This window comes from Parasteatoda tepidariorum, chromosome 12, assembly GCF_982258835.1.
Source record: "Parasteatoda tepidariorum strain Cologne lab strain chromosome 12, Ptep-v5.0, whole genome shotgun sequence".
NCBI lineage: Eukaryota > Metazoa > Arthropoda > Arachnida > Araneae > Theridiidae > Parasteatoda > Parasteatoda tepidariorum.
This window is the reverse complement of record NC_141766.1, coordinates 5,872,239-5,888,318: the sequence shown is the minus strand read 5'-3', so window position 1 is coordinate 5,888,318 and position 16,080 is coordinate 5,872,239. Positions and strand designations below refer to the sequence as shown.

At 31.6% G+C, this 16,080-nt stretch overlaps 1 protein-coding gene and 1 long non-coding RNA gene across 2 annotated transcripts; one reads left to right on the top strand and one right to left on the bottom strand.

The window, feature by feature from the left end:
* The first annotated feature begins 544 nt into the window (after nucleotides 1-544).
* On the top strand, nucleotides 545-12,027 carry LOC107453381 (uncharacterized). The gene is made up of 5 exons (XM_016070201.4): nucleotides 545-757; nucleotides 3,206-3,426; nucleotides 6,280-6,439; nucleotides 7,196-7,327; nucleotides 11,381-12,027. Exons 1-5 carry the CDS (start codon nucleotides 685-687, stop codon nucleotides 11,569-11,571), a joined length of 777 nt encoding a protein of 258 aa, XP_015925687.2. The 5' UTR covers nucleotides 545-684; the 3' UTR covers nucleotides 11,572-12,027.
* A 2,103-nt stretch (nucleotides 12,028-14,130) lies between these two features.
* LOC139427201 (uncharacterized) lies at nucleotides 14,131-15,953 on the bottom strand. Its single transcript, XR_011638339.2, has 2 exons — nucleotides 14,893-15,953; nucleotides 14,131-14,842 (listed from the first exon to the last, which is right to left on the bottom strand). It is a non-coding gene; the product is annotated as an uncharacterized LOC139427201 (long non-coding RNA).
* Between the last annotated feature and the right edge of the window lie 127 nt (nucleotides 15,954-16,080).

Here is a 16,080-nt window from a genome sequence, read left to right as displayed (position 1 = left end):
ATCAAGCCAGTCGAAAACTCCCCGTTTGATTCCATTGAATATTAATTTTAAAAAATCTGTCTTTTATTAAAAAAATGTCCATTTCTCTATAAATATTTACTCTAGAGTTACGAAATTTAATGCAGTTATTAAAAGTAACAACTAAAGTATTCGATACAAGTTACAAGCTCAATTGATTGACTTTCTGGCATAGCGTTTTCAAAAATACTTGTTTTCTTTCGCAATGTTTTGTCGGTCTCCCAAACCTCTGAAAACCTTAAATCTTATTGCTAAGTATGAAAAATCGCATGAACTAAACATCTCTAAAGTTATAAAATATTCCTTTAAGTATTTCTTGAGAAATTTCAAAAAATGTCAAAAACTCAAATTATTGCAGGGCAGTGTATATCAGGTGCAATGCCTGCTCGTTAAACTGACTTTTTTCTTTCAACATTTATCCAATATTATAGATATTATTTCATTAAACCGTTTCATCTAAATAAATAAAAATTTCCTAAAAATGAAAGAAAAAAAAAAGCACTTATCATTTCTCTTTGAATTCTCAGATAACGATTCAGATTGATAATCTATTAATTTGACGAAATATTTTGATAAAAGAAAAATGTTTCGAATATTTATCAGAGATAGCAATTTAAAGCGAAAATATTTTAAGTTGATTTGTTGTAGGTATTAAAGAACTTAGAAATGTGGTTTGTTATTCTGAGAACATTTTTCCTTCTTTTAAAATTAGTGACCATTGGAGCTCACTATAACAAAGGTATGAAGATTTAAAAATTACTAATCAAAACAGCAATTTATAGTTCTTTTCTTTTCGTCTACATATTTCATTTTCATCTTAATACTTCTTGTGTTCTAATGATTGGTTTTTCAAGTACTGAATGCCAATTTTAATGTTTTAAGAGTTCAAATAAACTAATTAATTAATACCAACTATTAATTCTGTTATCTTAGACGCATAAACATACATTTATTTACATACTTTTTGTGTCTTCTTGTTTACATGATTAGTGTTCGTCTACGTAATGATTATAGTCACGGTTAAGGTAATGTTGATGAGGGTTCTGCGGGCGAACACTTACCATTTCCGAGCACATTTGGCGTCGAACGGCTCCCAGCGCCAACTTCAGCGAACGCGTGAAGCCTTAACTTATAGCAGATAAATAAATATAAATCAATAACGAAAGTGCACATTTATTTTGTGCATCGTATGGTACTTTTCGTTTTGCGCAAGCATCGTTCTTGTTCAAACATCGCATGCAATCTGTATATACATGTGGAGGTGATTGACTGTATTGCAGACGTAATTTTGTCTGTACAGACCGACTCTTATTAAATTTTTCAGCACAAAATGCCTTCTGTACAGGTTCTGCCATTTTCACTTTCGATACGCAATGAAACGGATTCCTTATCGTAGTGTTATCTGAATTCGCGCAATTGCGTTCCTCTAATTCATTACACCACAACAAACGAAATGTTGAACTTCTTTCTGCATTCTGTGCAATTCTTATCAGTATATTACTTTCAATTAAATAATTATTGCCAATTGCAATCGCTGTACTTATTATAAATCATATCCTACGTAATAATCACTCGTCATCGTTCATATTCATTTAGTTCACATACATATTTCACTCACTCTGGTTTCTTAAAAAGAAGTCAAAAGCTCGTCTGGTATGGGAAAATGATAAATGAAATTCATACAAATTATTCATTCTGATGTCCATTGAAACGTAGCGCAAACATTCAGTTTTGTCTTAGTTTACTGGAAAAAGAGATGAGTTTGGATAGCTATAACGCTTGGGGAGAGTGATTTTTTAACTCGAATATTACACTAAAAATGCTTCAACAAGACGATGTTCAAAATTTAAGGACACTGAAGAACGTGAAATTCAGTGTGCAAAATTTTAAAAAAAAATTGAACACCCTGAATAACTTTTGATATAATGATTGAAATTTTACCACCAGACACGAGTACCCAACCTCAAATATGCAAATTAATTAGTTCTGACGAAATTTTAAACTACGAAATTAGACACAAAAACGCACTTACTCTGAATAAACACGTCTTTTTTATGCCGGATTCGCTTGACCTTCAAACTATATAGGGTAACCCCAATCTGGAAAATATAGTTCTAATAGTTGGGCCAAGAAAGTGGTGGAAATTTTGAGTCACTTAATATTAATTTCACTTTTTTCATGTTTCGTCATAGCCCGAGAATTTTTTAAGCAATTCGAACAGTTATAAAAGAATTTTATTCAAAGATAATTTCATGCAAAAAATAATATTTAAAAATTATAAATTTTTTTTATATATATATTTTATTTTATAATGGTCGAAAAAAATTAAAATGTTAGGTATACAATTTTTATAACGTTTTAAAAAAGCAGTTCCAATGAATTTAATATGAAAAAATTCAAAATTTGAAATGCTTCGGTAGAGCAGTTCTCGAGAAATAAAATTTTAAATAAACGTAATTTTTTATTAGACTACTTTTTTTAAAAATATATATTTAGTTAAAATAGAAAGACAACTTTTTTAAAGGAAAGAGAATGTGATATTAAGTAATGCATCTATAAGAAATTTGCCCCAAAATATATATACAGTGTCTGATCAAATTATTAAACGCACTATAAGATTCTATGTAAAATATTAATTATCAGGTGATAATTATACTGCTTTATTGTTTTTACGCGACTGAAACCGGTTAGCACTTGTTTACGTTCGTGTATCAATTCGTTAAATTAGACGATATATTGTATAAATATAGAATACTTATTATGTCAGGTATTATATTAGTATATTATAATAATTTGACCAAATTATTATACGAGCTGTAGTGTTTTAATAATTTCATGGTTTTGCACGAGTTTATATGCAATACTTTCATATTTAAACATATATGTTATGGGATTTTAGATTTTTTATATACTTCCTATTTGTATTTATTTTTAATTTATTGCATTACAGTGTTAACCAATTGATACAAGAACGTAAGCAAGTGTAAACCGGTTTCAGCCGCGTGTAAACAATAATGCTGTAGAGTATCACTTGATAATTAAGATTTCGCATAGAATCTGATAGTGCGTCTAATAATTTGGCCAGTGACTGTACATAAAAAAATTTAAGGTTATTTTCTGCAAATTTCTATTGCTAATCATTGTAGAAAAAATAATTTTTTGAATCTGTATTTTGTTTGTTTTCTAGCATTCGTTGATGATTTGTGCAATTCTGATGGAGTGTGGAACTTAGGATCTGGTAATTCCAATTCCTCTGGTGTATTAAGAACTTCAAAAGAACACGTTTTTTTAAAAAATAAAAATTGTACAATAATTATTCAGCCACCATTAGGATATGGTGTGATATTAAGTGTGAGGCTTCTAGACTTTAGACCGTACTATTCACCTGATTGCCAGAATTTTATCGAAGTAAATATTCATTCACTTTTTGAAGTTTCCTTTCCTGTAGTACATTCAGTTCCTGTAAAATTAAGATACATTAAAAATCAAAGGTTTTTCACCTTTTCTATGCTCAACACAAATTTAACAGCGAGAAATTTCGCTGGTCTAAAGAGCTTATTTAACACTAATAAACGCAAATCTTGCTTATTAAAACACTTAATAAGCTTAATCCTTGCTTATTTAAACACTAATAAGCATAATCCTTGCTTATTTAAACACTAATAAGCATAATTCTTGCTTATTTAAACACTAATAAGCATAATTCTTGCTTATTTAAACACTAATAAGCGTAATCATTACGGGATAAAGTGCCAGACTTCGGGGTCGGTATGGCTAAGTATACTACAATTGTAACTTTTCATAACTCTGAGCTATAAAGTGATTTTTAAAAATTGAAATTCCTACAACTTAAATCTACCACCACTATTTTAATTATATAGAATCCGTTGCAATCTTATAAAAACAACTGTTGAATTTTAAAGTTCAATAAAAAAAGACTAATTTAATAAAATGTACCAAGAGCTTTATGCAAATGGACGGTATCACATAACGAATTTCTTTGAATCTATTAGTTTATTCTTTGAAAAAGGAATAATACTCATAAAAGAGATTTGAAAACGGGAATCAAATGCTGAAATGGAATTCATTTTCTTAAACACGCATTTTAAGCTGTGTCCATTTTCGCAAACACTCGTTTTAAATTTTGTCCATCTTTGTAAAGTGCTTCAAGTGCTTCATGCAAATGGACGATATCATATGACGAATTTATTTGGATCCATTAGTTTCTTCTTTGAAAAACGGAATCAAATCTTGGCCCAATTTTGAAAATTTAATCCATTTTCTTAAACACGCCTTTCGAGCTGTGTTTTCGTGTCTGTGCTGTTCGTAAACACGCATTTTTCATTGTGTCCATATTTGTGAAGTGCTTCAAGTATTTCAAATGCTTTATGCAAATAAACGATATCATATGTCAAGTGCTGAAATGGAATCCATTTTATTAAATGCGCATTTCGAGCTGTGTCCATTTTCGTAAACACGCACTTCGAATTGTGTCTATTTTTGTAAACTGTTTCAAGTTTTTTATGCAAATGGACGTTGTTGTTCATTTACGTAGCACTAGAGCTGCGCAATGGGCTATTGGCGACGGTCTGGGAAACATCTCTGAGGATGATCCGAAGACATGCCATCACAATTCTGATCCTCTGCAGAGGGGATGGCACCCCCGCTTCGGTAGCCCGACGACCTGCGCGCGAAGTCGAACACTTTACGGTAGAACAGTTTAACGAGGACCAATACCGCACACCCTCGGTCCCTACGCAGACTGATCCAAGTGGTCACCCACCCGCACACTGACCGCAACCAGTGATGCTTGACTTCGGTGAACTGCTGGGAACCGTGTCTTAACGATCAGTCCACTGCGAGACATGCAAATGGCGATATCATATGACGAGTTTATTTGGATCTATTAGTTTATTCTTTGAAGAAAACGAATCAATTACTGGCCCAATTTTCTTAAATAGCTAAGTCCATTTTTGTAAATACTCATTTTAGCTGCCCTCAAAATAAAAAGCTCACCGACAAAAAATGCTGACGAAAAAACACATTTATTAATCTTTCATGTATGCAATTTAATGGAAATTGCATTCTTATTTTGTGAACTAAATTATTATAAAAATCAAAATTGTTAAAGAATTATAATCCTTTTTTTTTTTAATTTAAGTGCCTAAATAGAATCGAAAAGCGTTTGGGCGAACTTAAAACATTAATTAAATACTTATATCAAAGTTAACATTTTCGTAAATGAATCATTTTAACTTTTTAATAAATAATCTGTTTCGTAATGAAAAGAAATTATTCGGGTTGATGAGCAAAGCGATCAGGGGTTAGAGACCCAAATTTAAAGCTATTTTTTTTGGGGTAAGAGTCCCCTAGTATAGTCTAAAGTTGATTAAACTTAATGTTTAACTCAATTTAATGCATTTGAAAGAAGTAGTTTAATACCATTAGTAATTTTGGTCTTTCTTAATTATTTTTAAAAATATACATTTGTATTTCTACTGGTATAAATATTTTAAAAATAAAAAATAAATAAATACCTAAAAGATTGCTTTAAATATTTTTCTTAAATTGTCTCCTGTAAAATTTCAGAAAATGAAACAAAATAGCTGTAATAATTAGAACTCATTGTACTCAATAATGAGTACATAGGATTTTCTAATTTTACATTGTTTCAGAGCTAGTTTAACCCTTTCTAAGGCGGGTGTAAGTATACTTACCACCACTTTTTAAAGTCCATGGTGAACTTTTCTACCACTTTTAATTTAGGTTTCTATTTGTTAATTACTTCAGCTTTCTTGAAGTGCGTTTGAATAAAATTTGTAACCATTTGTTAGTTTAAGAAAACGTATAAAAGCTATAAAATACATAATTCCTTTTGAAGTTGGTAGCATTTATAAGATTTATTTATAAATAACGAAAAATAAAAGTCAATAAATTCCTAATAGGTCGTGCTAAATATACTAACTACCAAAAAAAAAAGGCATTAAAATTTATATTAATTTTTTATAGGCTAAATGAGTTTTTTTTCTTATAACAATTACTATTCTTATATCAATTTCAATTCCAAAAATGCTTTACCGTTACTAGAAATAAATGACCCTTTAAAGGGTTAAGTATAGATTTCAATTTTGCTCAATTTTGAAAAACCCTTTTTTGCAGTGTTTTAATGTTCAGCTAACTACAGAAAATGTTTTTTTTTATTTAAATTTTAATTTTATTTAGTATTTTCTTCGACTTTATGCATCACGCATGATTTTTCAGGTATCAGGAGTTCAGCTTTGTGGATACAGCGATGATCTGACAGAATTTCAATCTTATTTTACCGATGGAAAACCAATGAAGTTAAAATTTTTAACAACCAATGAAAGCGGCTCTGAATATCGATCGGATGTATTTTTTGTAGCAACATCTTTCGTAAAGTGTAAGTACATATTTTATTATTTTAAAATCTTCTTAAAGTTTTTGCGATATCTAAGAAAGAATCAATTTAGCTACCACTTATAAGACAAATTATGTATTTCTGAAAGATGTTAGCTGGAGAGTTTTTCTCGCATTATAAATAAGATAAAAATGTTTGAGTCAAAAAATATGTTATGAAAATTTTGTAAGAATACAATTATGAAAGAGAAAAAATGAACCGTAACGATGCTCTGTCCCAACAGCAGCCACATATTGTAATTTCTGGATTTGCAACAGTAAGCTGAAGAGAAAAATAATAGAGACATTTAGCGAGAGCCTTTCACAAGTTTTCGTACGTTACTGTTCTGCGCAGTATAGTTACTACTGTACAATCTTGGTTCTTTACAGAGCACAACCAGTGTGAATGGCCCTTAACTATGGTCTCTAATAAATCAAAGACAAACAACTGAAAAACACAGCAAAATGAATGAAAATCACCGTCAAAACCACAATTACATGTCCAGAAGGAAATTTTCATATGGTAAAAAGGGTGCGGATAATTTTTGAATTAATACTGTGATCTGTGGGACAAAATCATATAAATTTCCTGCATACCCTATAATGAAACTTTTAAAACTAATTTAGGGCACCCTATAAATACAATTGCGTGATTATCCTCTACGTTTTTCAAAGTCTTTATAAAAATGTCCTATGATACTTGACAGGAGAAAAAAATGTGTTTTGATTAAGATTGTTTCACTTGACAAGAAATTTTTAGTTTCTTACAGTTGTGAACAAAAGATGTTTGAATGTACCAATTCTCGTTGCATTTGGAAAGGCTTGACCTGTGATGGTCATAACAATTGCGGAGATGAAAGTGATGAATTTTCCCACGGAAACGCTAATTGCGGTAAGTTTCCTCCTCCTTATTTTGCAAAACTTCAGCACAGTCAAAGTGACCTCTATTTTCAAGAACCAAATTTATCTTGTATACAGTATGTCTCACTTAAATAAACAACCTTGATGATTTTGTGCCATTTGGAGGTGTAGCTTGTCTAAAACAAGAGCTCCCCTAGCCATTCGTCTGGATCCGTGGCCGTGACTATGGTAACGAGGTATGATATTTCAGGTAGGGGTGTGGGATCATTGCCTAGGACATCCGGTTGGCGAGAGAAAGGGAATCTTTTAGGTCTATAGTGTGAGCCCCAGGTTGAAAATAAGCTACCCTCCCTGAAATGTACTATTCTTGTTTCCATAGCAGCAGACGGCCACCGACTTTGTAGCGGGGAGAGTTCCTACCGTAGACAAGCTATACGTGTATCTCTACTGGTTCTTTCGGGGGGGGGGATTTCCAGGACCCTAGCTATCCCACTTCTTGGAATTTTGCTACCTTTTCATTATTATTATTTACTACAAATATTTTTATTTGCAGTAAAATTTGTAAATTTTTGCAATTTTTAGAAATACCTTAAGCTATTTTGTTCTTTTAAAATTGAGAATAATAATAAGATAAATTTCTGCGGCAGTATTATTTGTTGCTACTGCTACAGGTCGCAAAGTCCTCCATGTTCCCATAACAAATCAATACCTCTGGGGGTACTGAATTGGAGACCGATCGTTCTCTGATTCAGGTCAAAATTACGATCTATGGATGAATGAGTGGATGTATGAATGGGTCCGCCTTATAAACAGGTGTGACGTATGATGTGGCAGAAGTCGAATTCTTGGCCATAGATGGCGCCACTGAAAAAGAAGAATCGCACGCTCTGCCTTAAATTTGCTCATTTTCACCAAGTAGGCTTGCCCGTGCGGCAAGTGGCATTAGAACCAACCAACCAACCAACGCAAGTCGAGGGCTTCAAAAAGTGATTACTCAAATGCGAGATTCAAATGTTTCGGGTCGTAATAATATCGGAAAAAAATATTTTTATGTTTACCTTAGTAATTCATTAATTCTAGCCGAAGTTTATATGGATTTTTTTCAATCTCGTGTTCTCGAAATTTATCCGAACAGCGTTTCTTTGCAACAAATCTGAGTAAAAAAAGTAGTTATCGAGCGTGTATGAGAATTTAAGAAAAATAAAAGGAGCGTGCTGCGGTGCTGATAAAAGCGGAATAAATGTCACGTTTACTAGATTTTGCGAAAGTAACGAAATTTAAATGTTAGATTAGTGGAACTCGAAGAAAATTTTGTCGGAATATAAATTATTGATTCGCGAATCAACGGTCTTGAGATTCGCAAAATTCCGCGAATTCTATCAACACCTCCTAGAAGTATGAAGGCCTCAGCACGGATCAATTTAGTAGTCCGATGTGACGAAGTTAACTGCGCAGTTGATGAAAAATAAGAAAGATGTCATTACGTTCGGGGTACTAAGCTGCGCAGTGGTTGAAAATACGACATATGTCATTACGTTTGGACTACTAAAGGATATTTATGGTAACCCGTGCAGAGGCCTACTCTTTTCTAGGAGGTGTTGATTCTATTCGGTAGTTAGCTGTAAATAAATTTGAGAAAATTAATATCACAACAAAAATAAAACGTAAGGTTTGCCATGTTTTGAGTGTTATCCTCCATTTGGCTCTACTTGTGTCAGTGGCGGACGTGGACTTAGATGCGTCCCTGCAAGATTTAAAAATGCGCCGTATCTTAGACTAAAGACAATTTTTTTAAAATTATACTTTGAAACAACGTTACAATTCAGAGACATTCGGGTATTTATAATCATTTATTTTATTTTAATTTATCTATTTAAATTTGTATATTTTAATTTAAATTCTTTTAATTAAAGTTATTTTAATTTAAATTATTTTAAAATTAATTAATAAGGAATAGGCGGAATTCAGAATAAGTACTAAATTGGAACATCGTATACACTTACCACATTGAAATAAAATTAATCTTAAAAATATGAGAAAATAACTCACTATCTTACAATAATTATATTCGAAGTTTAGTTAAAAGTTATTTTTATTTGTTGAATAAATTTAAAAAATATTTTATAAAAAAAATATTTTTATTGTAATTTATAGGGGTGCACAACCTTTTTCAATGAAGGGCTGCATGTTTAAGTATTTAGACATGTTGGCGGTAATTATGATAGTATTTACGTAAACATCAATCAGTATTTCAAACACAATTCTTTTCATCAGTCAACTTTGGAATATATTTACATGAAATTAAATTCTTTTAAATATTTAATTCTTTTTTTATCATCTTAGTTCTTTTAATTCTTTTTTGTCAATCAGCTTCGTAATATATTTGCATAAAATTAAATTCGTTTAAATATTAAACTTCATTCAAAACTGAAAAATACCAAACTGTTACTTTTCAAAATAAAAATGTTTCCTTTTCGTCAAAAAATAGTTTTATCGAAAATAAAAATATAAAGATAAGAATATAAAAAATTATGGGGTTTTTCTTATGACATCACGTAACACAAAAGTGCATTTTAAAATAAAATAACTGATATTTTCTAGAATTAAAGAAAAAACTAGATAAATATTTTATTGAGTAACATAAATGCAAATTAAATATTTTAATTAAAGGGATTGTATGGGTTTAAAATTATTTAAAATAAAACAAACGCATTATATTTCAAAATAAGATTCAACATTCAGTTCAGTACATTTTTAACTTTAAGACATATATATTTAGTAAATTATGAGAAATTTTATGAGTGTTAATTCTTAAAACGGCTTTTTAAATCTCTTTTTTTTTAAGCTACGAAAATAAGAAAGCAGTTTAAAAATCCACATTCAAATTTCACGTTTTGTTATAATATTGTATTAAAAATATCGAAATTTAAAAAAAGATAGAAAAATAACATGGATTAGCAATGAAATCGTCATAAATAATGCACGTCAAAGGTGATGATTAAACTACCCGATTCGAAAATCGCAAGTAGTTACAGCACCGAATTAAAAATTATAAGGATTTTTGAAACCCCGTGAAAAAACGCAGCAATAACTGTTGAAAAAACGATTCAAAAAAAAAAAAAAAAAAACCCTCTTAGATTGCGATGAAATCTGCGCAAATAAAGAAAGTATTGAAATGCACGCGTAGAGTGCCGTATTACTAAATATTAAAAATATCGAGATTTTCAAAACCATGTAGAAATGCATAGTGCCAAAAAAAGGAAAGAGAAATAGTTTGGATTTAGGATAAAATTGACACAAATAAGGCACGTCAAAAGTGATTACAATTTGCAAGATCGGAAATTCGCGAGTCATTACATTATCGTATTAGAAGGATCGGGATTTTAAGAAACGTGTGGAAATCCAACAATAGCTTTACAAAACACGATCCAAAAATCTTTTGGATTAACTATGAAATGGACACAAATAAACAGCTTCAAAGGTGATTACTATAATTTGAAATTCACGCACCAAAATTTTGTCGTATTAAAAATATTGGGATTCTTAAAACTAGAGAAATTCGTAATGATAACCACCGAAAAACTACGTTGATTTAGATTTTGCGCGTTTAAAACTCAAATGCACAATTCAAATTTTTTATTTTCCACAAAAAATAATAAGTTTTTTTTATTATCATTACGTTCAGGTGCTGCCGAGGGCCACACATCAAGAGGGCGGCTGCAGGTTGCGCATCCCCTATGCAGTGCATTTATGAATCATGTGCGCCCCTGCGCGGCGGGGATGTTATTTACGCCACTGATTGCTCAAATATCACTGTTTGTTATTTTTTGAGTAACATTACAGCATGTTTGCGAAGTTTTTCAAATTCGTTTGCTGTTTGTTTCGTTTAAAATAGAAAAGAACGCGTTATAATGTAACTACAAGTTAGCCCGCTTTCTCAAACTTAGGTGTAAAATTAAATCGGAAGTAGCTATCTCCACCTGTGCTTAACTTTATACGGTCAACCATCCATACGATTAAGCATTTTTGAATGCTGTATTTAAAATGTAGTTAGCTAATACATGTAAACGAGGTTCAATTTTAGGTATGATGTCTCCTGGTATTATTGCTGCTATAGTAGTTGGATCAGTAATGACATTTATAATCCTCATTATTATACCTTTTGCATGTTGCCGTCGTCGCCGTAGAAGAAATTCTTTACTGATACAACCTGATGATACAAGGGAAGAACAACCAGAACACACACAAGATCTACCACCAGCATACAAACCTTAATAACCGGATTTTGTTGATCGAACAAATCCTTATAAATGTCCTTAAAAACGCCTTGTTATTCAAATAAAAAAATTAAACCAGAATAATGTTTTCTTTCTTAAAATTACTTTTTTTTCCATCCATGTCAAAGTAAAAAAAAAAAACAATACATGTTCTACGTTCATTAAAGTTTGAAGTGTTAATGACTCCTGAACGCTTTCTTTTTGTATGTAAATTTCATTAAACATAAAAACTTCTATGGCCGAGCGGTATCGCCGGTCCAAACGCTCTGTTAAGCGTGGAGGTAGCGGGTTCGAATCCCGCCGTAACCCTGGATGTATTCTTTGTGATGTCTTTCTCTGAATTGTTCTATCTGTATTTTCTACTTGACAATGACTTATAAGCCTATATATTGAGCACACAAGTCAGCAAATGTATGTAATTTCAATAAATCAAATCATAAATAAAAACTTCTAATATTACTAAATACGATGTTCTAAAAATACAAATCAGGGAAGATAAGAAAGCTATAACAAAGAATTAATTCTAAAGATTTAATATCAGCAAAATAGTGGGAAAACCTGGTAGTAGATTGTATTGTGTGTTACAGGTATATGCATATATATTAAAACAAATATTTTATGGTTCCTAAATTTGTTTATTTTTACACTTTTTGTCACATGTCCTTCTGAAAGACATTTTATTAGGCAACAATTGGTAAACTTTTATCACTTGAGAAATAGTATTTTATTATTGTTAAGTTTTTTTTCTTCCTGTTTTTATGCCTTCATAAAGTGATTGTCTACAGGGTGTTTCGTATAGACCGCTTTTGAAATCTATATTTAGATCCTTTATCAAAAATGGAAACAGAAAGTATATCCATCGGTGGTCGCAAATCACAGTACAGAAAGGCGTTATGTAATTAACATCAAAACAGGTTTAAATGAACATTGAAATTTGAGGGTGCTTTAAATAGTTTTCTTTTAACTCCTTTCTTCCGCAATCAAACCTCTATCGTAACGTTTATTACGCGTCTTCCTGTACTGTGATACGTCAAATTACGATAGTGTTTTTCTTTGTTTAAATATTAATTTTCGACCAATCCGCATACTTTTTTGCTTTCAGTTTTGATAAGAATTTTTAAAATACATAATGAGGGTGATCTTTGCGGAACACCCAAAAATAGATCTGGCTTTACCCTCGTCACACTGCCAGTCTCTTTGAATCGTTTCTCTATCTTTACGATGACTTGCCATAAAGGATGTTCATGATATAGTTGCTGGTAACGCTCTTGTCTGGCCTCTACATTCGCCGTAAGTTAAAAACATCTCGCAATACTCATTTATAGAAAATATCGAGTACGAATGTCAACATACGAGATCTCTCAATTTTACTGGTGTCTGGCGCAGATGTATAACGTGCCATATTTATCTGCGCAATGTCGAAATTAGTGTAATTCGAATACCGAATGTGCGTTGAGTTAATGCACTTGCTAAATGATATTTTATTTTATTTTATAACCGTCGTTGAACAGCCGACCTAATTTCATGGGTTTACGACTACTTACGTTCAACTCCGTAGCCTTGTAATTTTGAACCAATCCAGAAGACAAGGAAACTCCTGGATCAGTACCCCCAGAGGTATTGATTTGTTGTGGGAACATGGTCTTTGAGACTCGACAGATTTAACGTGCATCAGTCACCATTTACTACACGGGGAGTCTTCGCTAAATGATATTGCATCACCTACTAATTTTATTATAAAAGTTGTATGGGCAGCTTGCACCAGAAGGGTCTTGAACTATGGACCTCTCGTATAATCACGCACGTTACCACTGCGAAACAATAAGGGATACTCTGGATTGTGATATTTTCCCCGCGTTTTTGGGAGTTGCAAACCAAACAAATATGCATTTTACGCCCTCTATTTCTAAGACTAACTTGGAACTTTTTTACAAGTCGGTGCTACAAACGATTTTCTTGCGTAACGCATGGCTACTTTATTATGAAGTGGGGTATAAACCCCACTTTTATATGTATAGCTCTTGTCTGTCAGAAATTATTGGGGTGACAATGCACTATAGCAAGCACACTAAGATACAGACAAAGCAATTAATCAGTCAATAATAAACCTCGGTTATTACTAATAACCAACTAAGTGGATTAGAGTAAATAATCTATCATAATTTATCACATTTATCGGTTATTGTTAATAACACCGGGGAACAAATGTTTCGCTACATTTATACAAATACTTGATCTTGTCTAATTCTGGAGAGGGGATTTTCAATGGGATATTAATTTTCCTCTTAAAGCTGCAGAATTTTTTTTAATTACATCTTTAGTCTATTTTTTTTGTCAAAATACACAAGTTTAAAAACATTATATATAGCAGGGGGTTGCATAAATGTTGAGACAAACTTCTAGGGGAGTTAAGGCACATCATCAGGATTAAAATTGCATAGGAACCCATATCCAAAAATCTCGTCGTAAGCAACTAGGGAAGCCTCACTATTATGAACTGTTCAGAACAACACATCAACAAAGTGAACTCTTAAAGCTATTATTTTAAATAAAAACATAAGTCACATAATCCTTTATTTTTTTTAACTCTACTAATTTCTGCAGACACAGATTTATTATCACAGCACAAATATAAAAATTATGTTAGAGTTGAAGGTTCAATAAATTATGCACAATTATTTACACTAACTAAACTTGATTGGCAATTATTAATAATTACCGGCTAAGGTGATTAATGGGCATATTTTATCACATTTTCCAAAAATTTCCACATTTATTAATAATTGCCGGTTATTATTAATAATAATAAGATTTATTACTTTAACCATAATATACAAATAGTAGTACCTTCTGTAAAGGACAACTCTAACTAAAAATACCCCCTATATAAGGGACAATTCTATTAATTTTGGACCCTTTGAATAGCAGCGTTAGTGTATTTATCCCTTCATAAGGTATAAGGGACACAGAAAAAAGTAAAACAGAAGAATACAAAATAAAAGAAATACAAAATAAAAATTGAAATAATCTTTGTTATATTATTGTTAGCATGTACTATTTTGTTGTTAGTATGCCTATCTCTCACTTTTGGTGTGATATTAGAAAAAAGCATGTCATGATGCAATCCATAGAAATTGCACAGTTAAAGAATTTGTGTATAGAAGAAGGTAGAAGATGGCACAAAACCCAGGAAATGCTTTAGTGGTATAATGGGGAACAGGGATTAAAGAAAATGGTCAATAACTGGACCATCCACTAATAATGAAGGGCTGCCGAATTTTGAATTCGGCAGCCCTTCATTATTAGTGAATCAGAAGACTACGTCAGAAGACTATTTTCCTCTATTGGAGTAAAAATATCTTTTTAGGTTATGCAATGTATATGTACAAATTAGTGGCTATTAAAAAATTGTTTGTCAATTGTCACTTTTTTGTCGAAAATGCACCCTATGTGCATTTTATAATTATTTTTAATAAATGTTATGAATATTTTCTAATATTCAGAAAATTACTTTCAATGAAATTTGTTTCTTAAAACTTTTGTTCATTTTAGAAATGAACTTTATAATACTTATCATATTCTTTACATTATTAATATCTAGCTTTGTCCTTAAATTCTTGGAACAGTTAAAAATGCTACAACTAGTCACTGATCAGCAGCTAATTTTACCCTATATGTGACTGCCAACAACTAAGTTTTTTGAAAAATATTTTATAGATTGGTAGACAATTAAACATCAAAGATTACAGAATTTTAGCAAATTTTGTCAACATTTTAAAAGCTTCATCACAGAAGAAATGGAACGAAGTAGCTTACTATATGAATTTTGACTAATTCATGTGTAGTGGCGTGGAAAATAACTTTAAATCAAATTTACTAAACAAAGAATCATTCATTGTAAAGTTCTGTCGATTGGCCAATCCAAAAGCGCTGATCGACAGATATTACTTATCAAAATTCAGGCTTTGTTTACTTTAAGAGATATTGTTTTAGTTGAGGGATGGTTCGCCTGGGGGCAGTGCGGTCACAGTGTAGATCATGGACAGGGAATTAGCAAATATATTTCTGTAACATAATTCACAAGTTGGTAATTTGCTTATATCTGTCTTCTTAGTAGTTAATATTAAGCATGTGGTTGTTGGCATCAATGTTATGTAAATTAGGTAACAGGATAAATATGACTGGGTGTCCGTTTCTTCATCTCTTTTTTGTCACTCTCCTTTGCCTGTTAAGCTGCAGTGTTCTGTTTCACACTCAGCAGCTCTGTTTGATTAAAGATGAGGTCCTGGAGTTTTTTGTCATTATGCCGTTGCCCGTGCGCTTTCATTTTCCTCTATTCTGCAATTTTGATAAGCTGCAGTGCTTTGTGCAGCAACAGTAAAGCGTTGGCAGTGATCCAATGATGTCCTGACCGATGAACTTTGGCAACAATGATGCTATGCCGGATGATGTGTTTTAAGTTTCAACGAGTGTTATTGAACTTTGCTGCTAACTATTGAGTCGCCAT